Source organism: Schistocerca gregaria, chromosome 1, assembly GCF_023897955.1.
Source record: "Schistocerca gregaria isolate iqSchGreg1 chromosome 1, iqSchGreg1.2, whole genome shotgun sequence".
Classification (NCBI taxonomy): Eukaryota; Metazoa; Arthropoda; class Insecta; order Orthoptera; family Acrididae; genus Schistocerca; species Schistocerca gregaria.
Genome location: NC_064920.1, coordinates 627435147 through 627458619, shown reverse-complemented (window position 1 = coordinate 627458619; position 23473 = coordinate 627435147). Strand labels below are relative to the sequence as shown.

Below are 23473 nucleotides of genomic sequence, written 5' to 3'. Positions count from 1 at the left end.
CAACTCCTGAACATTGGTGTGATTTTAGGTGTTCAGTGGATAGGAAGAATTCCTCGAGAGGGCCCATAAATGAGTTTGCATAGGAGTGTGCCCTGTGATTACCTGTGGCACCACATCCAATTTATTTATGGATTTGTCCTTCAAAAGTGAATGAGGATGTGGCTGGCTAGGAGGGTTAGGAAAGAATTGGTGGATTTGGCATCAGAATGATGTAGGGAAAAGATAGTTTTCCATGGACACAAGGACACTGGCATGGGAGAGGTTGGTGTACAAGGATATGGCATCTACAGTGACCAGCAAGAAGTCTTGGTGGTAATGACACAGGAACTGTGGTGAAGTTTTGAAGGAAGTGAACTGTGGAGTATAAGTAGTATTGACAGTAATTTTGATGAGCACTTTAAATGATTATGTGATAAGTAAGTTGCTTCTTCTTAAAATATACTGCTACTACTAATACTACTACTACTACACATAAAGAGCAGGCACAAACAACACTCTAATTTCTACTTATCTATTTTCACATCTTTTCATTCTTAAATAACAGAAAAAATCAGTATTATTTTTTTTTCATAATCCACCTAATGTGGTATTTAAAACCACTGAAGGCAGTACATATTTTTCAAAAATGTGTTAACACAGTGTAAACATTACATACAACTGCCCTGAAGAATTGTAACGTATTTTGTTTCCACTACAGTATAAAATGTCATTCCATTAATAATCATGAACTGTTACCTACACTTTGCCTTTTCCTTTGACTGGGGAGCATGGTTAAAAATACACATACTGTACAACTTGTGTAATTTAACAAAGTACACATATTGTGAATAGTGAAGTTCTTAAATGGTAGGCAGTTAAAACTGTATTCTCATGAAACTGCCCCAAACTCTGTGGCTAAATGTAACACTGTGATTAATGTATGTGTTTTAGCTGTATTCAAGAAAAAAATAGTGATATGTGTTAACTGGAATGCTTGTTTTAAAGTCTGCAGTTTTGCATTTTGCTTTACCATGTTTTTGTTTTTACATTTGTGAGCTGTGTCTGCAAATATTTTATAATGTTTTGTTTGTTTTTTTGTTTTGTAATATGCTGATCATAATTCCTCTTTATTGTTAATAGAGATGCCTAGGGATAGTTCAGAATCACAGGATATCATCACCACAGTACTTTCACTCCTGTGTGGATTAGTGTGTCGTGACACCCCACTTGCTCAGGCATTTGGTAAGCAGTTTACAGGACAGGGTTGATATGCCAAATTTTGATTTTATGTTATGTTCTCCTAAGGGTGATGGTTAAGTGTGGCTTCTTCCCATGCTTTTCATAAAATGTTGATTGACCAAAGTAAATAACTGTGAAATGGTTTTTTTTTTAAATAGAATATAATGAGAGGTGACTTAATTGATAATAATGTGCTTAGTTGTGTTGACAACGTGGTTGTTTTAATGAAATATTAGGATAACGACCCATAAATAAATTTTGAGGGCAGCATCTTTTCAATGGAAGATCCACTCTCAAATTCTGTTATAATGACCACACCAGTAATCATGCCATTTGTAGATATGGAATTATATTTGTAAGTGCATGGTTATTGTACAAAATTACATATATGAAGTGCATGGTTAGAGGTTTTTAATATAGTTCTTTGAATAGCTTCAGCTCAAGTTTATGGCATGGTAGAGTTAATGAAATTTCAATATGTGCTTTGTTAGAGAAAGTTTCTTGCAATTATTTAAGTCAGAGACAACATTACTAAATTATTCATTAGGATAACATTTTCTGAGATCTATTGCTGAGACAGTTTTGAGTTAGAATTGAAACATGAGATGACAAGAAAACTAATATGCAGAAATGTTGCAAGGTTAAAATGCATTCTTAAAATGTTCATTATTACAAAATTTCTCTGTATTAAAAATAAACTCACTGAAGTGTAAAAAAACTATAAATCAAAAGCAATCAACATGACTTTCATAAGCTAATAACTTCCAGGTACAATAAAAAATACATGTACACGAAGTGTCTTTATCTTGGCTATGCCATGAAAGCAAGTACAGGTAAACAATTTGCCGTTATATGAAGTTTTCTTTGAAATTTTGTTTTAGTCAGATCTTTCTAGCAAAATAGCATCAAAAATGAAAGGAAAATATTTCACGACTTTGGCTGTCATGATGTTTCATTTGATTCTTTGAGACTGTGTGCAAAATTTGTAAGATCTCATTAATTATTAAAATTGTTTATTAATTGCAGTTAGCATGTCATTTTATTGAAAAGTGTGAGACCTAAAGAATGCATCCAATAGCAGACTGATAGGTGATCAGACAAACCAGTTTCTTGCTTCCACTAAAATACCAGAAATTCAAATTGTGAGAAAAAGAGTTTAGGGAAAAGGAAACATAAAATTGCCATTCAAGCAATTTCTTGGATGGTTTTATTTTTATATTTTGAATTTTGTAGATACGATTAATAATTTGTTTCGGTGATGGATGATATATATAAAAAAAAGAAGGCTATAAAGATTAATACGAAATTTGTTAAAAGACATCAGATATAAGAAATACTTACAAATGACTGTTAATTCAACAGCAAGTGCTGTATTTTCTGAAGTTTATCACAATTCTTCTAAAATAATGAGTGGAACATGAGCAAATAAGATAAATGAAGAGAGATTAAAAAGAAAATAAAGCTGTTATAAAGTAAAGAATATAAGTGATCAAAAATATTCATTGACAATTCTCAGATTCTGCTGGATAAAACTAGATTACATCGTGTTAAATAGTTATCTAGATTATGGTCAAAATTATTTTGGTATCAGATTGCTTACACTTAATACAGACAGAAAACAAAGTCCTAAGCAATAGGTTGCTGATGACAATAGAGCTGCATATGTTTCAACAGTTAGAGAGAATATTCCTATTGGTTTGGATATTTTTGTATTAGGAACTGCTTAAAAAAACTATTTACGTATTGATGTTTCACTGACAGAAAATGTAATGTGACAAGAGAGAATATTGAACTCTTTCGTGCTGGTGCAATGCATGCCATCCTGCAGCATGTTAAGGTTCTGTAGGTCATAATGTAGGTTAAATATTCTGCTTGTATTGGATTTAGAATGTGTGTTGTGTGACTTGTATAGTAATTGTTTCTTACAAACAAAACACACCATGAAGATTATATTGTTCACCCTTCCTGCTACTAATAATCAAATTCTATTACTACTACTTCTACTACTACTACTACTACTACTACTACTACTACTACTACAAATACAAATAACGCTGTCACATATGGGAATGAAGACTTTAAGATCTTTTCTATTGGTCAGTTAAAGTGATATGAAACAATGTCATTAGAAAAGAAATAAGAGTTGTCTTCTTACTACACCGTCCATTTTATACCCTTCATTAGACTTTCTTATGCAGATTTTGATCCATCAAAGAAGTTATAGCAAGAAATTCACACCAAAGACACGCGTATCATAGCTTTAAAGGTTCATGTATGTCTTTCGGGAAGTTCACTTGCAGAGTAAAAGCTTTTTGACTTCAAATACTCGGAGTTTAATGCAAATTCTTTCACATTACTGATGGGTAAGGTGATGTATAATACCTTCTAAAGTTCGAAAAGTAGTCATTTATTCAAATTTAAGCAACCACACCAGTAAGAACACTGGCGGCAGCGGCAGGGGTGGTGGTGGTGGTGGTGGTGGTGGTGGTGGTAGCAGCAGCACCACAACCACCCCCGATGATGATGATGATGATGATGATGATGATGATGATGATGATGATATGTGAATTAGTTTACTGTTGCCTTAGTCTTCCTCTACAGTTTTTACCTCCTTCATTACCAAACAGATGATTTCTTGATGCCTCAGCATGTATCCTATCAACTGATACTTTGTTTTAATCAAGTTGAACCGTAATTTTTTTTATTTTTTTTTTCTCCCCCCACAAATATGGTTCAGTATTTCCTGATCACTTATTCAGCTCACCCATCAGGCTACCCTCCAAATAAATTGCTTCAGAGAACATTTTTATTGTTGTTAGTTCTTCATTGTGTACCAGTCATGACTAGACAGACTGCTTCAGAGTTAAATAATTTATCATATTACATATAATTTCTTTATAAAGAAAATTGTTCATAAACAGTTAAAAACTATTATTTTGTCCACTCTCTGTAATCACGATTGAAAAGTTGTCAATAGACTACAATAACTCCTGTTTTAGATAAATGTGCATTACATGTTAACTCTTTCATGGGCAGTGGGGGATATACTTCCCACCAAATGTATCTCTTTACAGCATTTAAGGAAATATATGTTACCAGTTTGATACGCTCCTGGCATCTAGTGGCAGTCTGCTGCAACAGCTGTACTTTCTGTTTGTTGTGAAATATAGCCTTCAGGACTGTGGGAGTATACATCCCACCAAATAATGATCTTTTAATGATTATTGGGAAGTATGGTTGTCACTAAAGTAGTTTATGGAAGGGACTTGGGAAGTACACTTACGACACAATCAATCTGGCATTTGTGCTCCTTGGGAAGCTTGCTTACCAGCTTATGAGGGATATGCCAAAGCTTTTGGGAATATGTCTCACCACTTTTGTCTATGCCTGACATCTTGCAGTAGCATGCTACACCAGGTGTATGAAAACTGCTACAGCAATCAATTTCTTTTGTCATGGGATCATTACTGTGATCAGAACACACAGCTTTGCTACTGCAGTGCACATTATTGTGAACTGTATCAGCTCATACCTTTATTGCCTCATACTTTATTGTGTGATAAAGTTTCAAGGATTATTTCACATTGTGATAAGTAAAGTTTCATATCGGTAAGAATTATTTTCTAGGTAAAGTAAAAGAAAACATAAAATAAAAGCAGTAAACACTTCATTATATTTTTAGTGTAACGGCAATGCGTAACAGCTCACAAAAGGGCAATGGGAAATCCATTTACCACTATAGTTTTAATACCTCACAAAGATGCCATGGTGATGGTCCTAAATCACAAAAATAAAATTTTCAAAAAATAAATAGTCAGTAGATCACAATTCAATTAGGAAAGCAGAAAATTTATCTTCACTGAGTTGCTACAAAAAAATGCACAAGTGAAATGGTTAGCAAATTTCTGCTTTTCAGGCATGCTCTTTTTGATATTGCCCATCTGCATTTTACATCTTCTTCTGCTGTCATCAGTTATTTTGCTGTCCAAAAAGCAAAATACCCATCTGCTACATTTAGTGCCTCATTTCCTTATCTAATTCCCTGAGAATTTCATTAACCGTATTTTAATTTACTTGATCATCTTACAACTTCTTTTCAGGACACTAACAATTCCATTAAACTCATTTTCCAAGTAATTTGCTATTATTTCTGATGAAATACAATGTCATTGGCAAAATGCAGAGTTTTTATTTCTTCTACCTGAACTTTAATTCCCTTTCCAAATTTTCTTTACTTTCCTTCACAGCTTGCCCAATATACAGACTGAATAATGTTGGCCCAACTACAAACCTCTCTCTCTTCTCACCTACTGCTTCCCTTTCATGTTCTTTGATTCTTATAACTGTAATCTTTTGTCTAAGTTTTAAATGACCTTTTGCTTGGTGTATTATATCCTTGATAACTAAAGAATTTCAAGAACTGTTTTTTAGTCAACATTGTCATCTAAAAACACTACAAACATAAGTCTGTCCTTCTTAAACTGTCTTTGAAGTTGTAGCGTAAGTATTGCCAAAAGTGTTTCTAAATATCTCTGCAGCCTAAATTGATCTTCCCTGAAGTCAGCTTCTGCCAGTTTTTATCCTTTTTCTGTGAGTTATTTGAATCATTGTTTTACAATCGTGTCTTATTAAACTCTTGGTTTAGTAATATTTCATTCTGTCGGCACATACCTTTTTTGGAACTGGAATTACTACATTTATCTTGAAGTTTGAGGCTGTTTCAGCTGTAGGATATATCTTGCATTATAGTTGAAATAGTTCTGAGATTATGTTCACCAAACAGGCTAAATAATTCTGAGGAAGTGTCGTCTACTCAGGGGGGTATTGTCTCCCATCTCAACTTCATCCACACCCCTCCCCTTCCTACAATATTGCCTTCATATTAATTTCCCATTCATACCTCATCTATATATCCATTCTTTTTTCTTTAGTATTGATTTGCACATTGAAATATTAGGCCCGATGTGCATTCATTCTTCTAACCACACAACATACACCTTTCTCGATACCCATCATATAAAGGCGTTTCTTAAGGTCCTCATGGCCAGTCGTTAGTCCTACCGTGAGTTTAATCTGTCACCTGTTCAAACACAGGACTGCAGAACTTCTCTTGAAACTTGGTTTCAGCATCAGTAACTAGCCATGTTTTTGTTTTCAGAGCTTAGTTCAGTATGCTGCAGGCAGTGTACTGATTCTGTTCTGTAGTTTTCATTCTACCTTCACTTTTTTTAAATTTCTTTTTTTCCCATCATCAGTGTTCTGACTGGTTTGAAGTGGCCTGCCACGAATTCCTCTCCTGTGCTAACCTCTTCATCTCAGAGTAGCACTTGCAATATACGTCCTCAATTATTTGATGGATGTATTCCAATCTCAGTCTTCCTCTACAGATTCTGCCCTCTACAGCTTCCTCTAGTACCACAGAAGTCATTCCCTCATGTCATAACAAGATGTCCTATCATTCTGTCCCTTCTCCTTATCAATGTTTTCCACAAGTTCCTTTCCTCTCAAATTCTGCTCAGAACCTCCTCATTCCTTACCTTATCAGCGCACCTAATTTTCACCACATCTCAGCTGCTTCGATTCTCTTCTGCTCCATTTTTCCCACGGTCCATATTTGACTACCATACAATGCTGTACTCCAGACATACATTCTCAGAAATTTCTTCCTCAAATTAAGGTTGATATTTGATATTAGTAGACTTGTCTTGGCCTGGAACGCCCTTTTTGCCATTGCTAGTCTGCTTTTGATGTTCTCCTTGCTCCATTTGTCATTCGTTATTTTACTGCCTAGGTAGCAGAATTCCTTAACTTCATCTATTTTGTGACCATCAATCCTGATAAGTTTCTCACTGTTCTCATTTCAGCTACTTCTCATTACTTTAGTCTTTCTTCGATTTACTCTCAATCACTATTCTGTACTCATTAGACTGTTCATTTCATTCTGCATGTCATGGAATTCTTCTTCACTTTCACTCAGGATAGGAATGTCATCATCGATCATATTGTTGATATCATTTCACCTTGAGTTTTAATCCCGCTCCTGAACCTTTCTTTTCTTCATTACGACATACATAGAGTTACCTGTCCTGAGAATATAATGACTATACTTTCTCCTTATTTCCAGCCATTCACAGCATAACAAGACCATGCTGGCTAATGTTAAAAGGCTAAATCAGTCAGTTATCTGGGTGGGTACCCCTGAAACTCTTCAGGAAGCATAGGTTAGGTTATCAGAATCATTCGTATCGCCAGGAAATAAAATTTTTAGCATTGCCTAATAGATTGCATATGCAAGAAACTTGACTAGAAGCTAGCAATCTCTTCAGTCTCTCAGTTCAAGAGTCTTATAACTTTTTCAGACTACTCATTTCCCCTGTTTTATCAGGAGCCACAACATGTGTATTACTTAAGTGACATTGGCTTAAAGGAAGAAATAAAAGAAGTAATTGACAGATGGAAAACATGGTATGATGATTTGAATTTCTTTAACAGTCAGAATAATATTGGATTTAGTTCTGATGCGGTAGTAATATACTGCTTCAAGAATCTTGCAAAAAATATATAACTTTTGCAAACCTGTATGTGATTACAAATAGCATACAGCTGTGCAAATGTTATGTCATTAGTTCAGGAAAATTGTGAATGTACTTAAACAGCACCAGAAAAGTGTTCATCCTGTCTATTCTATTTCTTCCCAGATATTTGAGATGTCCTTCAGCAAGCTCATAATAGATAAATGCTTCAGTATAGGATGAAACATGCTTTACATGTTGTTTCAAACTAAAACTAAATAAAAATGGTGGTGGTCTTGCAAAGAACCTGCTTCATCTTCCCCCTCCCCCTCCTAACACCACCACCACCACCACCATCACCACCACCATCATCATCGTCGTCATCATCATCATCATTATTGTCCTCAACAGCAGCACGATTCCTTTTGTTTAAAATGCAGAATAAAATGGCATGAAACTAATTCATAGAAAAAAAGGGCCAAATATTGGTGTGGGAAGTGATTAGGTCTATTACTCAGTTTTCTTAGATTACTTTGCTCTTATCTACACGAGTTCTTCAATAAAGCTATGACTAGTGTATTGCAGTACTAGCCTGATTTTTCTCTGGAGATAGTATGTATTCTATTCTGAGAACTATGTTTTCACTAGGAAAAACTTAATTTCACTTATACTCCACTATGAGCTAATACTTAACTGTACATACCTTCTTTAATTTCTCTACAGATGTCAAGCGGCAAGGTTTCTCTAAAGATACTTGTCGCAGCATGATAGCCATGATGGATGTAGACAGATCAGGAAAGCTTGGGTATGAAGAATTCAAAGCATTGTGGACAGACATCAGGCACTGGAGAGTAAGAATTTATTCTTTTAGAGTATTCATTTCTTTGAATTTTTTTCTTAATGTTTATTTCACTCGTTGGAATGGAAGGCTGTGAAAGTCAACTTTTCAATAACTATTTTTTTCATTTATTGTAGATTTCACTTAAACGTTTTGGAATGTCTCATGATTAAGCAATACAGCACACATTTTCCTTGATTATTTCTTTGGCTTTTATGGGTAGCTGCTTAAGAATTTTTCAATCCAATGCTAAGTATTGTGTTTGAACTATACAACACAAGCACTTATAATGTATATTCCTAAGACCTATGTTAATTGAGATTCATGCAACAGACATTTTGTCATCCATTTTTCCTCCATTCACTCTTTACAAACAAGTGTGAATCAGTTTATCAGCTCTACCCGAATATTCAGTGAATTTGACATTTCATCACAAATAATGGTGTGCATGTTTTTCAGGGGCAAGTTAAATCTGTGTATTGCACTTCACTCTAAAAGTCTGTAGTAACACGATTCACATTTTCGTCGCACTTCACCTAGTGTAGACCGGGACTGTCTGCTTGACATGCCCAATGTGAACTGGCTGGGCATGGCCCGTGCTGCCTGAATTGCTGTTGTTCTGCCGGCAGAGGGCGCGGCTGAATTCTTGCGTGCCCTCTGGTGGGCGGGACTTCACTTGCGGCAACTACTGTCCGTGACGCGCCATGGCGATGTGCGCATCCCGCAATCTTTCTGGTGGCTACTGCACTCCTCCTCCTTCGGTGGAGCGTCATGCAGTAGCGATGACCTCCATGTCCATTGGAAGGCTGGAGTCAGGAGGATCTGCCAACCCTCGAGCCGGAACCTTCGAATACGGTTGGAAGTGACCCACACGAAGAGGCCCCAGTCGTCCCACCACCGGAGCCTGGGGCAGAACGGGCGACGAGATGTTGAACACTGGATCCCAGTCCACCTCAGGAGGGGCAAGACCCAATGGCGCGGACGGTGGAGAAGGGATGACCACAGGTGAACTGGGCCCGCGAGGGGAGCCAGCTCTCGCCGTGGCATCTCTAATGATGGCGATGCCGGTGCTGGAGCTACTGGAGGCCGCCAAAGCTGAGAACCCTTGCAGTGTGGCGGAGTCACAGGTGGGAGGGGCGGTAGTGTCTCCTGAGAAAACAACACGGGTGCCGGCAATGGGGATGCCGGCGACCAAGGGGTCAGATGGTGGGTGCCCAAACGTGGACGTAGCTGATTTTGGTGATGACGTACCTCCCGGTCCCCCACCTGCAAGGTATAGAGCCGACTAAGACCGTGCAGTGTAGCGGCCCACACCCGGTAAGACTGATGGGACTGTTTCTTGCATTGATAAAACTCAAGCCTAGCTGCCACAACATGCATGCGGTGGTGATAATAGGGAGGAGGACGAGGGTTCCTGCAACGGCGCTAGCTGCCGCAAAACTTCATACAGCAAGGGAGATATCCAAGACAAGAAAAGAGCACGACATACCTCGACATTGGCAACATGACACGCCTGGAAATGCTGCCAAAGGCGATGTTCATGTGTGTTCCAATCCTCCGCCATCTCGTCATACAGGTTAAAGGGAGGAGGCAACGGCGCTGGAGCAGACTGCAGGGAGAGCAATGCCGGAAGCACTTGTTTCATGGTTGCCATGAGCTCCGTCTGCTGCGAAACCAGAACGACGATGCAACACGCCAATTGTGTAGTAACACAATTCACGTTTCCGTCGCACTTCACCTAGTGTAGACCGGGACTGTCTGCTAGGCATGCCTGATGTGAACTGGCTGGGCATGGCCCGTGCTGCCTGAGTAGTTGTTGTTCCGCCGGCAGAGGGCGTGGCCGAATTCTTGCATGCCCTCTGGTGGGCGGGACTTTACTTGCAGCAACTACTGTCCGTGATGCGCCGTGCTGATGTGCGTTTCCCACGTTCTGTCTGGTGGCTACTGCAAAGTCTTAGACACTTAACATGTTCATTCTTAATATAATCCATTTTGTATTTTTTTCACTAAATCATACGTGCATTTATTAGAATTATGTCCATGTGCTTAAACATAGACTACTGTTCAAAATTAAAAATTTACTTGGTATTGCTAATTAACAGAACTGAATTTTTTCTTGCAGACCATATTCAAAATGCATGATAAAGAAAACTCTGGTGTATTCAGTGCTTTTGAGCTGAGACAGGCACTAAATGCTGCAGGTTACAGGTTAAACAACCACATACTGAACATACTGATGCATAGGTATGGAACTGTAGATGGGAAAATAACATTTGATGATTTTATGATGTGTGCTGTCAAGCTAAAAGCAATGATAGGTGAGTATTCAGATAATTTGATCTTGTAATTGTTAGTACCTTTCACAAGGTTTTGAGTAAGTATTATTACTGAATACATAGAATTTTTCATTATTTAAAATTGCTTTCGAGTGAGAAGGAGCTTGCTAAACTGAATTGAATTTTTACTATGTTAGACACCTGCAGAGGTCATGCAATGCATTACGTGTCTTTACAGCTACTATACATACATATACAATAAATTATTAATTGTTGTGGCATTAAATATGTCAATATATTACTGATACCAACATTAAAATAAGTATGCTCTATGTTTCTGTTCATTGATGTATCATATCGTAATACTAAAAGTGTAATAAGAAATATAGTATTATCATGCCATTTTCTTATTCTAAACTGTAAATTCATCAGTTTTGTAAGTACTTCGTTGTAGTAGATAATGTTGAATTTCTCTTTCGAATTGATCTGGCAGCTCTCTGATACACTGAGGTATGACTTTTAAGTGTGTAGTTGATTTGTTTACAGAATGCGTCTGTTGTTTTTTTATAGTCATAGTGGAATGATACCTGATCTTTGTACCTGGTATTATAATTATAGTACATGTCTTATTAGTTCTCATTCATGTGCCTTGCGTACTGCAAATTCCATAAGGGTGACAGAGGTGTAATCTTCAGTTTTCTGAAGCTGTGTGTACAATGAGCTTTGGGTATCATGCTACATATTATCACCACTGCCCTCTTTTCAAGTGGTACCATACACTCTATGAATATATATTGGGGCATAATTGACAACTTTCAGCATTGGAATACCAACACAAAGACATACTTTCCTAAGGGGAAATACATTGAGGTGAGTCATGAGATACCTTCTAATATGTTGGACCTCCTTTTGCCCAATGCAATGCAGCAGCTGATGTGGCATCGATTCAGTGAGTTGTTGGAAGTCCCTTGCAAAAATATTGAGCCACTCTGCTTGTATAATACTGTCCATAATTGTGAAAGTATTTCCAGGCTAGGATTTAGTGCACGAACTGACCTTTAGATTATGTCCCATAAATTTTCAATGGGATTCATGCTGGGCAATCTGGATGACTAAATCATTCACTCTAACTGTCCAAATGTTCTTCAAACCAATTGTGAACAGTTGTGACCTGGTGACATAGTGCACGGTCACCCATAAAAATTCCATCATTTTTTGGTGGCAAATGGACTCCAAGTAGCTGAACATAACCATTCCCAGTTGATGATCAGTTCAACTGGACCAGAGCACCCAGTCCATTCCATGGAAACACAGACAACACCATTATGGAGCCACCGCCAATGTGCACAATGCCTTATTGACAATCTGGGTCCATGGATTCATGGGAGCTGTGCCACACTCAAACCCTACCATCAGCTCTTACCAACTGAACTCAGGACTCATATGACCAGGCCACAGATTTCCAGTCATCTGTGGTCCAATCAATATGGCAACAAGCCTGGGATCTTTTGCATACTTAAGTGTTCTTTTGAACCAGGCTTCCAGGATGCATATATTCATTACATGTCATCAATTTTGCTAGATGATCTGGTCCACATTTTAACATTGTCACATTCAATCCATAAATTTCCCTACTGAACCTGCTCATTTTTTTTTAAACACATCAAGCACATTTTGCACCTCAGTCAGTCCAAACTTTCTGGTTGTGTAGTGTTTCCCAAAAAATACTTAAGGCCAGTGACTACATTGTGGGTGTTGATCATTGTGGATGTTGATCTTTATTTTTTCCTATGCCATATCAGTAAAGAAAATACTCTCTCTCCATATACTCCTTTTGCTGTTACATTCACTGCAGTCTGTCTTCCAGATGGTTTGCACCTTATTGTCAAATATAGATGTTATAGCATAGGTCTTTTTACTTTTGTTTTGTTTTAAGGCATTGCTGAATCTTTTCTACTTGCTTACATATATTCCTTTTATTACATAAGAGCTGGTAAAGCTACACAAATCATAATACTATTAAGACTCTCCTTAACATGTCTTCAACGTGCACCTTATTGAATCTATTTGTCTTCTTCTCACTTGATATCTTATGAGGCAAGAATATGTTAACAATTTTGAAGACAATGACTAGTAGATTATAGAATTTCTTATCAGCTGAAAGTTCTTGTTATACACCGCCTAACACGAAAAGCAAAGCAACCAGGAGGAGAGGGGAAATGATCTGAAACTTCTTGGGCTGAGGGGCATTCAATGTTATTTCAGTGATAACATCATAAAGTCAGAACTTGGCATTATGATCCTGCTTAACAGTATCCCATTGCACTGCCTCGGTCCTTGATGTATGTACTGATTCACGGTTTGGGAAGAGTGTTATAAAGCTTTTGTATCCTTTCCTGTGACAAGCTATCCCACAACTATTGTAACTGGCCCAAAATATTCTGGATACTGGCCACTGGGATGTAGCTGACATGTAAGCTGGTTGTCCGTTATATTGAGACAGATCTGGGTGATCTTGCTTGCCATGGGGGTATCTCACCATCATACAGAAAGTTAATAGTCATGTACCACGTATGAGTGAGCATTGTCCTGCTGGAAAAAAAAAGGCCCAACAATAGTGTCGCATAAGAGGAAAAACACACAAGGACAAGATGTATGTGATATACCACTGTGCTGTCAGAGTTCCCTTGAGCACCACCAGTTGTGACCTGAAGTCATACCCAACGGCATCCTACTATCATGCCAGGAATAACACTGTCTATCTCCAGAACACTGGGAGAATGGGACATCTCCTCATGTCACTGCCATATTTCCCGATGGGGTGGTCATCTGGGATAGTGCAGAACTGCGATTAATTGCTGAACACAATGACACCATTCATCAGAAGCCCATGCTTCCCCATCACAGCACAACCCCAAATCCAACAATCTGTGCTGTGGTGTTACTGACAGGCTACGTATGAGACCTTAATCCCCTAGTCCAGCAACTACTAGTCTTCAGCAACTGGTACTGGATGAGATGGAATGGTGTAGAGTCCCTCACCTTTTCTCAGATAAAGATACAGACATGAAGGGTTTATGATGGGTTATGATGTGTTAGGTACACAATACAGTGACCCTCCCTTGTGATGGTCATACTTGGTTGACCAGAACCTTGATGTGAATATACCTACCACTATGCTCCTATGCAGTCAAACATAAAGTCACTGTTACATCCAAAGTGTCTCATAAATCTCAATGCTGCAGGGCTTGAAAGCTGGCCAAATAGGATTCAACCAGATGGCCAAATGGAGCTAGACAGTGAGGCACCTTTCAAATTCCTTCAGGTGTTGATAATGCTGTCTCATACAATTATGTGATATCTCCATGTTCTTCAGTGATCGCTGAACATGTGATGCTGTCCATGCCCCTTTTGCAGTATATGATACCAAGCCTGGTAACAACACAAAACATGGACAACAGTAATTCACTCTGGTGGCTGTTCTACCTGTCATATAGAATTGCAACTCTATTCATTTATAAACGTTACATTCACATTCAGCTGGGTTTCCTGGATGCTTCACTTTTTTTGTCAGGTATTGCATTTGTAGTCATTTACTATCATCTAAATGGAACAAATGTATGTGCTCATTTCCCATATGTATTTTCTCCATGATGAACATTAGTTTTAATGTTTCTTGTAAGGTACATAAGTCTTTGCTTATGTCTAACTTCAGATATTTTAATTCAATTGAGACAAATGTATCGTCTGTATGGCTCTGGCTTGTAACCTTTTCATTTTACTAGTTGTAACATAAAGCCCAAAAGAGCTGAATAAACTATTTGCATAAGAGCTATAATTAGTAAGCAACTGGAAGTTTAAAGTAAACATGCCACAAATAATTACCCTGTATCTATATTTACTTCAACATACAAAATTAACTTACTAACACACTCATCTTACAGCTGATATGCTGAGTTGCAGACAGGCACAATGAAAAGACAGTTAAACATTTAGCTACCCAACCTAGGATTTCCATTGCTTAGCAGTCTTGTCTGTTATGCTGCCCCTTCTGTATTTGATAACTACAGAGCCATGATATTTTAATCTGTTGTCCTATTTGCTGCCATTTCACATAATATTTCAACTGTCAAATGATTTACTTTCTCAAAGGTTTCCAACTTAATCCCTTTGTAGATAGATCACACATCTGCCTTGACTTCTAGTTACTGTTTTGTATTTGTAATGCGTGGCTTTTTCCAGGTAGCAGAAGTCTGTCTTGCCTAATTTCAAAGGATTCTGACATATTCTACAACAGCCAGTTTATTGGTTAATGATTCCACTTTCGTATGAGTAATATTAAAACTTTGATTTATGTGAAACAGATACACCTGGTAAATAAATGTTAGTCAACTTCATATCATGAGACATATTCTGCAAAAATAAGGCAACTTATCTCAGGAATCTCATACCATACTATGAACTATTGTTTCAAAGTCACTCCCTTTTAGGTTATAGGATGGTGTATTTACTATCCTGTAACCTATATGGGGCTTCTTGGAGAGCAAATTAAGTTTCTTTGTTTCGTTCATGAGTTGGTCCTTCACTGTTGCAGCAGGTGGAGGTTCTACCCACAATGATGATACAGTAACAATTTGTAAATATAAAAACTGTTTAATTTTCTTTAAGTAAGTCTGTATTATGCATCAAAGATTGCGGCAATACCAAATTCACCATTTATAGCTAATTGTTAGCCATTGTGGCACATGTTAACTTCAGAAGCAGTGCCAAGATAAGAAAAGAAGTATGGAAAATGATTATTAAATATTACACCATGTGTAATATTTAATAATCATTTTCTATACTTCTTTTCTTCTCTTGGCACTGCTACAACTCATTTTTAATATTCGTTGAGACTAAAAATATATCATTTGATTTTCAAATAGTTCTGATTAACATTTTTTCTCAGTTAAGTGTTACGAATAAACCCATTGTTCAAATCACTGCCACTCTCTTGTAGTCCACCATGTTATCTGACAACATCAAACACAAACATACTGTTGAGAAAATGAATTATATACCGTAAGAAGAACTTCACACTGTTAAGTATTTCATAAATTTTGTTACATAATGAGGGTAACAATGTTCTGTGTGGTTTGAGATACCATACAATTTTTATACTATTTTTTAGTGTTTGTTATCCAAAAAATTTTATGTGGCTGTATATTATTCCAAATGACATAGCACTTTAGAGGATGTAGTCAGCAGTCACATATTAACACTTCTTGAAAGCAGAGCTAATGTCTTTCTTGAATATATATTTTATGGTCTACTTCTCTTGTTTTAGTATAGGAATCCAACCCCAAAGTTCAGAATTAGTGAAACAACAAACAAAAATGTACCCATAACACTACAGGTTGGTTTTAAATCTCTGAAGGGCATACTGTTAAAGACAATTTCTGAGTAAAAACTGAAATAAAAGCTCATTATAGTGAAAGGTCTCATGCTGGTTTTGAAAAACCAACTTTTACAAATTTTAGAGCAGGCATTAACTACTGAGATTTTCAAAACTAAACTATACAATTCAAATGTAATTGCATGGATAAAAAAAACAACGCCCCAAGCAGTGGAAGGAGAAAACATGTATAAAAATATTGAAATTAGCAACCTTTTAGAGCTACTGGATACTCTTCCTGGCAGAAGGGTTGAAAGGAAAGGAAAGGAAAGGAAGAGGGTGAACAAATAGGATTGATGAGGTTTAGGGGATCGGGAGAATTCGGGGAAGTCAGCCAGAGCCGCAGAGGGGAAGAGACTTGTGGCGTGGGATAAGAAGGCAAGATTGATTGATTTGGGAACTGCACTGAATGAGACTTGAAAACCTGAGAACTTAAAGGTGGAAGAAAGGGTAATACACTGGACAGAGATTACTCACAAAATGATGTGCACGAGTTAATAAGAGCGAAAAGCTAAGTGCATTATGTGTGGTAGAGGTGGGAAGAATAGAAAGCTAAAAAGGAGTGAAGAAATTACTGCTGACACTGCAGAAGTAAACACAAATTAAGGCGAGTTGGGTAGCGAGAACCAAAGACGTGTTGCAACACTAGCTCCCATTTGCAGAGTTCTGAGAAACTGGTGTCTGGGGGAGAAATCCACATGGCATGTTGGTGAAATGAGCACCAAGGCCACAATTGTCACATTGTAGATCATGCTCTGCAACAGGATCTTGTGTGTTGCCAATACACACCCTCTGCCTATAATGTTTCATGCTAACTGATAACTTGATGGTAGTCATGCCAATGTAAAAGGCCCAATAGTTCCTAGATGACAGCTGGTACAAGAAGTGTTGTTTCACAGTTACCTCTCCCTTTAATGGTATATACTTTGCCAGTTACAGTGCTGGTATATATGTGGTGATAGGAGGGTGCATAAGGGCAGTCTCACAACAGGGAGCTATAGAGTAGGGAAATAGGTGTAGAAGCAATGATTCTGACTAGAATATTGCAGAGATTGAGAGGGTGATGAAAAGCTATTCTAGGTCTAGTGATAAAATGTTGGATAGGATGGACCTCATTTTAGGATATGATCTTAGCCTTTTCAAAGTAACTGATTAGTGTATTAATTCATGAGTTTGCCTGATCGTATTAATCAGCTCCTTCAGCAAGGCTATGTTTTCCTGAAATCTTGGCCTGAAATAAGATCCACTGTGTTGGACATTTTGCTCACCACACCTAGAATAGCTTTTCATCACTATCGCAATATCCTTGTCAGACCCTATGCTCATTCTACACCCATATCCTTACCCTATGGCTACTAACCCTGTGACTGTCCCTGCTGCAAGACTTGATCTCTGCACCTTCCTACCAGCCCTGTAACTGGCGAACATTTGCTTTCAAAGGGAGAGCCACCTGTGAAAAAACACAGGTCTTGTACCAGCTGTTACGCAAACACCATTGGCCTTTTACATTGGCATGACTACTGCTTAGTTACCAGTTAGGAAGAATAGGAATAGGGAGACATTGTACATTGGCAACAAACAGTATCATGTCGCAGAGCATCCTGTACAACATCGTAGTCGTGACCTCGGTGCCTGTTTCACCACATATGCTATTTGGGCTATTTGGAGTGTTCCCCCAGACACCAGTTCCTCAGAACTCCACAGGTGGAAACTGGTGTTACATGTCCTTAGTTCCCGCCACCCATTTGATCTTAATTTACATTAATTTCTTCGGCCTCATTATTCCTTTCTGGCTTGGTTTTTCGTGATTTGAAAATGAAAGATAAAAGTAGCAGTGGAGAAGAATCTCAGGAAACATAACGATTCTTATGACCTTTCTTGGTACTAGTATTGTTTACTAGGCTCCAGAAATTTGTTAAACCTTGATTTTTCATTACAGAGTATAAATATGAATGTTAAAAATAATACATAATTAAATTTAATTGCGTGTAACTTGTAGAATTTTAAGAGGACAGAGATCATCTTGAGGTTGCTGCACTCATATATTGATATGGTGAAATTGGTGTGTGTTTTTTATTTGTGTACCAAGTTTCATATTTTTGGCATATGGAAATAGTTTTGTATTTTTTGACCAATATTGTTTGCTGCAGAAGTGGGCCACATTAATGTCTATATCTGGACCTTCCCGGTCTCTTAATGTCATTCTCTGGTTGCTTCAAACTCTGTTACTGCATCACAGAAGACTTCATGAATAGTAGAACAGAGACAAGAGAAATAATATACTAAGCTGTATTCTATATCAATTCCATTCTTCTCCTGTCCCATACTTTACATTGCAATCTTTGTTTACGTTCACTCTCCCTGTTGCCCCTGGTCTCCCCCCCTCACCCCCTCGCCCCTCCCCCCCCCCCCCCCCCCACCTCCCCGCGCCTCAAAAAGGTTCACAACCCTTGTAGGATTTTGTGTGGTGAGGAACCCTGCGCTCCCCTCCCCTCCCCACCCCCTCCTTTTTGCAGTACTTCTTCCTTTCTTGTGTTGTAATTTTATTCTCTGGCTATGTCTTTTCTCAGACTTATTCTCAAAGTCAGATTCTCTGCTGATGACCTAGCTTGCTTGTAGGATGTAGATTCTGGCTTATCTCATTGTTAGTGTTTTGTACATGACATCATGTTATGATTAACTTCTGTTTGGTCCCCGTACTTGGGTTTCACCTCCACTTCTTCAAATTCTGTAAAAAAATAAATGTAAACCATGTGGGGAAGGTCATCCAATACCAAGCAAGGTAGCCAGTTCATGTGGGAGGTCATCAGGTACCCATATGTTAGTAGCCTGCTGACCATGGAGGGATTGTACTATTGATGCCCAAGCTGCCACATCCCTGTCCATGCTGAGGAGTAAGTGCCTGTCTATCTAGGGAGATAGAGGCTCCAGGGAGTATTGCTCTGGCAGGATGGTACCCTTGGCCATGAGAAGAGGCCTTATTTGAAGTATGCAGTTCCACAGCAGATATTTGGTATAATGAAGTGATCAGTTATGAGCCGATGGCTGTGAGGCTCCAGTAGTCTCTTCAGATAGATAGCAATTCAATGCAGATCATTATAACCTTCAGAACTTTCTCTCCTTGGTCACTCCATAGGAAGATAATGAAACAAGGATACTTACTCCCCTCAGTTCCTTGTTTGTACCGAACAGACGGAGGGTCCTTTCTTCTGCTAAGCCAGTGTTTTGTGTGAAAAATATTGAAAATGTTTTTAAAATAAATGAAAAGCCACGATCGCTTCAGTATTGTTTACTAGATGACTGGTTTCAGCACTCTGAAGGTACCATCATCGAATCTGAAATGTGGATTAACATTTATAAAACCATATGGACATCATGGCACATGAGGTAGACAATCTGTTTTTATAAATGTTAATCCACATTGCAGATCCGATGATGGCACCTTCAGAGTGCTGAAACCAGTCATCTAGTAAATGATATTGAAGTGGTGGTGGCTTTTCAATTATTTTAAAACCAGTGATCGCCCCACAACACACCATCTGTTCACTGGAAAATTTTTTTGGTGAACTTTCTCCCTACAGTAAGTTAAAAAGTGGTTCCAATTAAGATAGCAAATTCTACCCAGTCCTGGTCATTAATGTCTCATAAACAACCTGGATATGTACAAGTTAACATAAGGTGCCATAAGAACCTAAACATGGTGCTGGATTTTATTTTTCACCAGGGTGTAATGCTGCACACAGATGCACTTGGTTTACCACTGCAATGTGAAGCTTTATTTCTGACCTCCAGTACTGTGTTTTAAATGCCAGCACTTCAGACATGTGCCCTCCTGGTGTATATATACAACCTTATTTATGGAGATTATGGCAAGTCACTTTAAGAAAATTCATTCATAAGGTGTGTGGTAGCATCTGTCTGTGTCTGTTGTGGAAATGACCGTCATCCCCAGTGTGTGCTACCCTAATTAATAAATGCAAAATACAAGACTGTCTCCAATCACCTCTCCTTTTGAAGCTCAGAAAAAATACAGCTGTTTATATCCTGTCTCCACAATATCAACTTTTGCCACTACTGCGGCCAGGCTGTTGGCAGTACCTGACATGTTACTCCATCAATGCCAGCCTACAGTAATTGGGGGTTAATTAGACTAATTAGTTTGAATTCAGCTGTGTACATGCTAAGGTCATGTAATGTGTGGTTATAAGCCTTTTGAGTGTACGTGACTCACTTCATACACATTGATGATAGCTATTCTGTGCCCCACCCCCCCGACACCCCGCGATGATGATCACTAACGGAGTTCTACTTTTTATTAAACATGCAATCCTTGACTGTGTTTTCAATTGGATAACTGTCATGAGCAGTTGATAGATGTTACTCTTGTCTCACTGTGGTATACGCTATTCTTCACTGATCTGCCCTTAATTATTGTATGCCCAGTTGTCTTTTTGTGGGTCCAAAGCCATGAGTATCCCTGGGAATGAACAGTTGGTTAGAGAATTGGTTACTCGCCCGTCCTTTTTAATGAACTCCACACTGTTGAGCAGACTAATGCTGTATGGCACTACAATGAAACTCCTATTTTATGTTTCCATGTGGTCTAGACTTAAAAAATGCAAAATTGAGGAAAATGTAGAAGCAAGAAAAATGTTAAGACCCCCAAAAGACAAGCAAAATCACATGTAATTAGCATAAATTATTAAAAATTGCAATTCTCTCTAATACTTTGTATAAAATCTGCCTAAGCGTAGGAAATTAAATGTACAATGTTTTTACAGTAATTTGTGCTAATGAATTTCATCAGTTCTTAAATTACCACAGATGTATAATAGCAAGTGAAAACTCGCCAAAAAATTGAAATTGGTATTGGGTGCAAGATAATCGGGCTATTTTCTGACATGCTACAACCACAAATTACATGTTAAAAACACACATTTTTGAGAGATCATCCTTTGTGCCCACCCAGAGAAAAGTAAAAATTGGTTAACATATTGAATTAAACCAAAAACATCACTGCAGCTGAGTGGTTAAACCATAAGTATAAATGCAGACATCTTCTTAATGACAAATTTTTCACCACTGCAGTTACTGTTTAGTGCTTTTTTTACAAGCTGCAATTCATATGCTCACCACCATTAACTTATTATTTTAGGCTTGATGAGAGAAACATAGAAGTGAAAAAATGAGTTTATTTCCCCAACTGTTGTTACAAGCCTATTAGAAATCGGCTTAGTGGATTTATGTATAGTGTTCAAAATGTAAATTTGAAAAAAAGCTAAAGTACTACAATTTCACTTCATGCCCTCTATCACTGTTCCAGTCGTTACAATCTACAGTGTGTAGTGTTTGTGGAACAAAGTATATACATGATTGGTGTATGTAGTTGTTGTGATTACATCGTGTCAGATTTGAACAGGAAATACTTAAAAATGTGCTATCTATATCTGTGTGACATCTGTCATAGCACATAATCTGCACTAAAAGTATATTTTCAGCGCTTCACAGAATGCTTTCACTTCTACCTCCATTCATGTCATTGAAGGGCCATTCTCCCACTCCAAACATCCAGTAGGCGAGCTCATTTTACAGTGTTAGTGTGGTGTGATGGCTGTGCTGGGTAACTTAACAAGTCACCAGCCAAGAAGAGCTCACTTGCTGGAAATGGATGACATTTCCTCAGTTATGGCCAAGCATATTCTTAAAGGTTCAGTGTTTGAATTTAAAAGGTTGATAATTGACATTGTTGCTGGATACAGTATATCGGAAATATACGCAAAACGATGAGATACAGTTATAAGTTGCATAAGAAAAGGTGTTGCCTGTGCCCCTTCATTATGTATTGGCTTGGTCTGAAACACATCATGTCAAACACATCATGTCAAACACATTGTTTTTCCATCACCACTGCAACCAAGCAGTAGGTGTATCATCATTGTGTGGTGAAGCAAAATGTTGCAAATTGTGTTGGCAACATCAGTCGTGGATTACATCAACATTTTCTCTTGACATCTCCCCTCTCCATTTTCCACAGTTGCCTAAAATATTCCCTTAACTCTGCAACCACCTGTGCTATGAACCTTCTGGCCTTTGTCACTTAAACTCATTCAGTCACGTCGAATGTCAGTAGGGAGAAAACAGGACGAAGTCAAGCGAGATGTCGAGTAAGAACTTAGAATCGAGGTAAACCTTACCATGAAGAAATGTAAAATCTGGGAGTTTTTACCATTGATCTTAAGGGTTTTTTACTGGTGCTGTGAGTTTATGGTGGAGAACTGTAAAAAATGTAAAATCAGAGCACGTATAATCAAAGTTCCACTGTATTCCATCCATTTCTCCTGGAATGTATCCATCATTGTGTGTTCCCTGCATACTGATAATACCAAATTAATCCGTAGTTCTGTTATGTAATGAGTTGCTGCCGCCCCCTCCCCTCTCCCTCCTTCTGGCTCTCTATGCTAAGCATGATCTTCCAGATTGTCTCCAGTTTTGGTGTGTGACATATGGTTGGTTGAACTGATTCTCAGCTTTCTCTTCGTGGTTTTTACTCTTGAATGTAAAGTTTCGAGCTACTTTTGGGGCGGGGCAGGATGGTTGGAATTGGAGCATCTCCTGCCACATACTGCATATGGATGGACCATCAATGTTGGGTATGGGGCCCCCTGGCCTTTACCTCCTCTGCCAGTTGCTTTGAATTCTCTTTTAATTGCTTTTGGATGTGGTTTGCAATTTTTTTCTGCCCTACTGTATTTTACATTACACGACTTCGAGAATTCCTTATTCTTGATACTAGCTGCTGATGAAAGAACAGCTGAACAGGTTTTTATGCTTCCTCTGAGATAGTGAGTGCTGTTCCTATCTTCAACAATTAACTATGACAGATCGCAGTTGAGACACCTGTGGAAAGGATGGCCCTTATCTCGTGCATTCACCTGGTCCCATATACTTGCTGATATTACTGTTTCTCTCACCTTGTTGTATTATTGTCAGTCCAACTGACATACATAGCATTTTCAGTCTCTTTACATGTATTATCACAAATCTCCCAGTTAGAAGGCATTTTTGACTCTGTAACTGTCTTTGCACTTAATCATGCTGGCAGGAGTCAGATGTGCTGAAGTTTCTCTTGCCATATGAGGGCCCTGGGAGACCCCTTGTCTGCTCTGACCTGCATATCAGCCCAGCATATATACAT

The 23473-nt window shown here is 38.2% G+C and overlaps 2 protein-coding genes across 5 annotated transcripts in view; one reads left to right on the top strand and one right to left on the bottom strand.

Annotated features, from left to right (window-relative positions):
• The window catches only part of LOC126359728 (uncharacterized), a 230326-nt gene that overhangs the window by 45377 nt on the left and 161476 nt on the right, over positions 1–23473 (bottom strand). The gene's annotated exons all lie outside the window — the stretch shown is intronic.
• The window catches only part of LOC126359655 (calpain-A), a 573819-nt gene that overhangs the window by 549056 nt on the left and 1290 nt on the right, over positions 1–23473 (top strand). For all 4 annotated transcript variants that reach the window (XM_050007648.1, XM_050007650.1, XM_050007649.1 and 1 more), the window contains 3 exons: positions 1120–1221; positions 8454–8581; positions 10691–10886. In XM_050007648.1, coding sequence (XP_049863605.1) covers positions 1120–1221; positions 8454–8581; positions 10691–10886 — 426 coding nt within the window. The remainder of the gene's footprint in view (positions 1–1119; positions 1222–8453; positions 8582–10690; positions 10887–23473) is intronic.